The sequence below is a fragment of the Propithecus coquereli genome, unplaced genomic scaffold (assembly GCF_000956105.1).
Source record: "Propithecus coquereli isolate 6110/MARCELLA unplaced genomic scaffold, Pcoq_1.0 Scaffold34, whole genome shotgun sequence".
Classification (NCBI taxonomy): domain Eukaryota; kingdom Metazoa; phylum Chordata; class Mammalia; order Primates; family Indriidae; genus Propithecus; species Propithecus coquereli.
The window spans coordinates 2,136,637-2,139,512 of NW_012149063.1; the positions used below are offsets into that span (position 1 = coordinate 2,136,637).

At 40.6% G+C, this 2,876-nt stretch overlaps 1 protein-coding gene across 1 annotated transcript in view; it reads left to right on the forward strand.

The window, feature by feature from the left end:
• Positions 1 to 272: 272 nt before the first annotated feature.
• Positions 273 to 2,876, forward strand: part of NOSTRIN (nitric oxide synthase trafficking) — a 72,998-nt gene continuing 70,394 nt past the window's right edge. Inside the window, exon 1 of the mRNA XM_012650789.1 lies at positions 273 to 510. Coding sequence (XP_012506243.1) covers positions 484 to 510 — 27 coding nt within the window. The 5' untranslated portion in view covers positions 273 to 483. The remainder of the gene's footprint in view (positions 511 to 2,876) is intronic.

Here is a 2,876-nt window from a genome sequence, read left to right on the forward strand (position 1 = left end):
TGCTATCTCTAGGAATTTGCTAACCCAGAAAGAGGCAGTCTCTCCCCAGGTCCACAAGGTCCCCAAATGTCAAAGCATCATACAATACAGAAAATAAAAAAATATGACTAATACAGCAAGCTAAACAATATGAGTCTCTCCACCATCATACTGAGCACCAGAATTATTGGGGCCATTTTACAGCTTCTGGGCCTTCTCTCAAGGCTACGCTGTTCAGGACTCAGGATCCCGCCCTGTGAGTATTTACAGAAGTCATTCTCACCATTCCACACTGGCTCTCTTGACCCAGAGCAGTTCTTTGCTTTTTCAGGAAACAAACGGGATGAAAGTCCAGGGCTGTAACTTCCTCCTTGGTGTGTTTGACAAGGACTGACGTACTCTAGGCCCTTTGAATCCCGGAAGTCCAGGACACACCCGACCTCGAAAGCAACGTCCAGAATGCTGGAACGGGAGTGAAAGGACAAAATCAAGAAACATTTCAACATGAGGGACCCAGTGACAGATTGTTCGGTGAGTAGCTCACTGTGGTTTGTGTGCCTGCGTGTGAGAGAGAGGATGGAAGGTAGATTCATATGTTAATGGATTTTTACTAAAGAAATCTGAGACACTCAAAAACCAAACAGGTTTAGATATTGGCTGTGGTACAAAAGTTTCTGGTTTTTCTTTGGCTTAATTTAAAGCAGAGCCTTTTCTAGGAAGTGACAGGACAGGTAATTGTCTTTCATTCTCATATTCTTGGTAAAAGTTTGAGTGAGTATAGCATCATATTTGGATCCAGATAGCAGCTGTTTGGAAAACATTCTTAAGACATACTAATGGTGCCAACGTCATGTGTGGAGTGGATACAAAAACACACAGAATGTCCGCAGCCAATTTTTGGCTCTAAGAATCAAGTCAGGGAGGAAGGTTTTTGCATTTTTTTCCCCCACGTCATTTAGAGTCAAAGATTGCAAGTCCTATGGGAAGAAGGACAGACTCCCTGCTCTGTCTGGACTGTGGTGCTTTTCAGACTGGTTTACCAGTGTGTTTGCTCCAGTTCTGGAAGCATTACCAAAAACAGAAAATGGGTCAAAAGTCCAAAGACACTGTTAAGATCATTAGCAGAAATAACAGAGAAGTCATTTAGGAAATAAGAAGCAACTAAAATAAAGGGGGGATATATTTATTTTGGAAATAAAGTAATCAAGGATTATGGGTGTCTTATCCCAATACATGGTGCTGAAAAACTAAAATTGGTGACATAACAAGTAAAGGGTTGCAGTCATCCTTCATGTATTTTATTAAAAAACTATCTGTGGAGAGGCAGATAAATGGGGACTGTAATAAAGCCATAAAGAGAAAGATCAGCAGAGGACTCCTGGTTTCCTTTTTGTTTATTCAGCGAATGGGGAAAGCACATGATTTGAAGTCACGGAACTACAGCTGTTATTCCACAAAATGAGTTCAAGAATCAGATGAACTAAATGAGATGAACTCATAAATGACTAGTAAGATTAATAATGACAACAAAGTAGACAGCTCTGCCTTGTGTTACTTTTTTAAGTGCAAAAAATATGTGCTTAATGTAAAAACACATTCCGACAGTATAGTTGTATGTAGATTTTAAGAGTGAAAATTTCTCCATTTAATTACCTCAATCTTAATCTTCTCTCCATTGGTCATCATGTATAATTTCTTACAGAAGTCTTTTATCGTTTATTTATTTGTTGGTTTGTTTATTTTCCTCTCCCTGAGTTTGCTTCTTTACCAAACTGTTAAACCCTCTCCTGTCTCAACACTGATACCTTAATGACGTTTTTGTGCAGGGGTGGCAGGGTAGGACAGGGACAGGACAAGTGGAGGTAAAAAGTTGCCACTAACCGTCACCAAAAAAGAAAGTCAACACTGGGGGGAGAGTGCAAGAGACAGAAGAGAGGGAAAATGAGGCCAGGTTCAGTTAAGTTAAAAAAAGAAAAAGAAAGAAAGAAAGAAAAGGAGCTGAAGCCCTAACATCCTTTTAGTAGGCATCAAAGCCAGTCTTCCGATCAGGAGAAATACTTGCCTGCAGCAGGCCCCAAGTCAACCCATCACCACACCTCTGAGTCCCTTTAGAGCTCCACTCCCTGCCAGGCTGAATAGCTCTTTGCCCCATGCTGGGCCATTGCCCAAGAACTCCTGTCCTTGTCCACAACTCTGAGGGTCATCGCCATGGGCTCATTGCCACCAGAAGTATCTGGGAGTCATGGGGAGGCGGATATCCCTTCAGCCTAGGTTTCTGAACCCTCTAAAGTCACAGAACATTTATTTATTTGCAATTGTTTCATCTTAATCAAGTGTTCAAGCTGATTTCCTGGTACAGCCTTAGCTTGTACTGGGGAACAATGCTTTGGGAAGATGAGTCTGCAGCTTGGGAACATAATAAAACAAGGGAATGGATTGCAAATCAGTCCTTCACGAAGCACTTGAGTAGTTTTATAAAAGAATCCAGAGCTTTAGCCACCTGCAAAACATCCCATTCCATGAGTCCCTAGGGTTGCACGGAACACAATTCATAAAGTCGTAGCAGCAGTTCTTAACCTCGCCCACACCAACGCGTATGTGTGTGGGACTCAGTGCGTCACATTAACTTCAGTGGAAAAAACATGTCTGTTTGTACCAACTCTAAGTGAAATTTACAATTTTCTTCCATTCTGAATATAGGCAACAAACCCAATACTACTAGTAGTGTCTGTGACTTTGTAACCTATAAAAATCAGGTATTTCTATGTAACATTATAGTTGTTGCAGATATCTAGAAATATTGTTCACACTCAGCCTGACTTAGAAATTTTGGTAATTCTTATGACATGTTATTTATTATGTTAATTAAAAAGCATGCATCATATCACTATATTAAA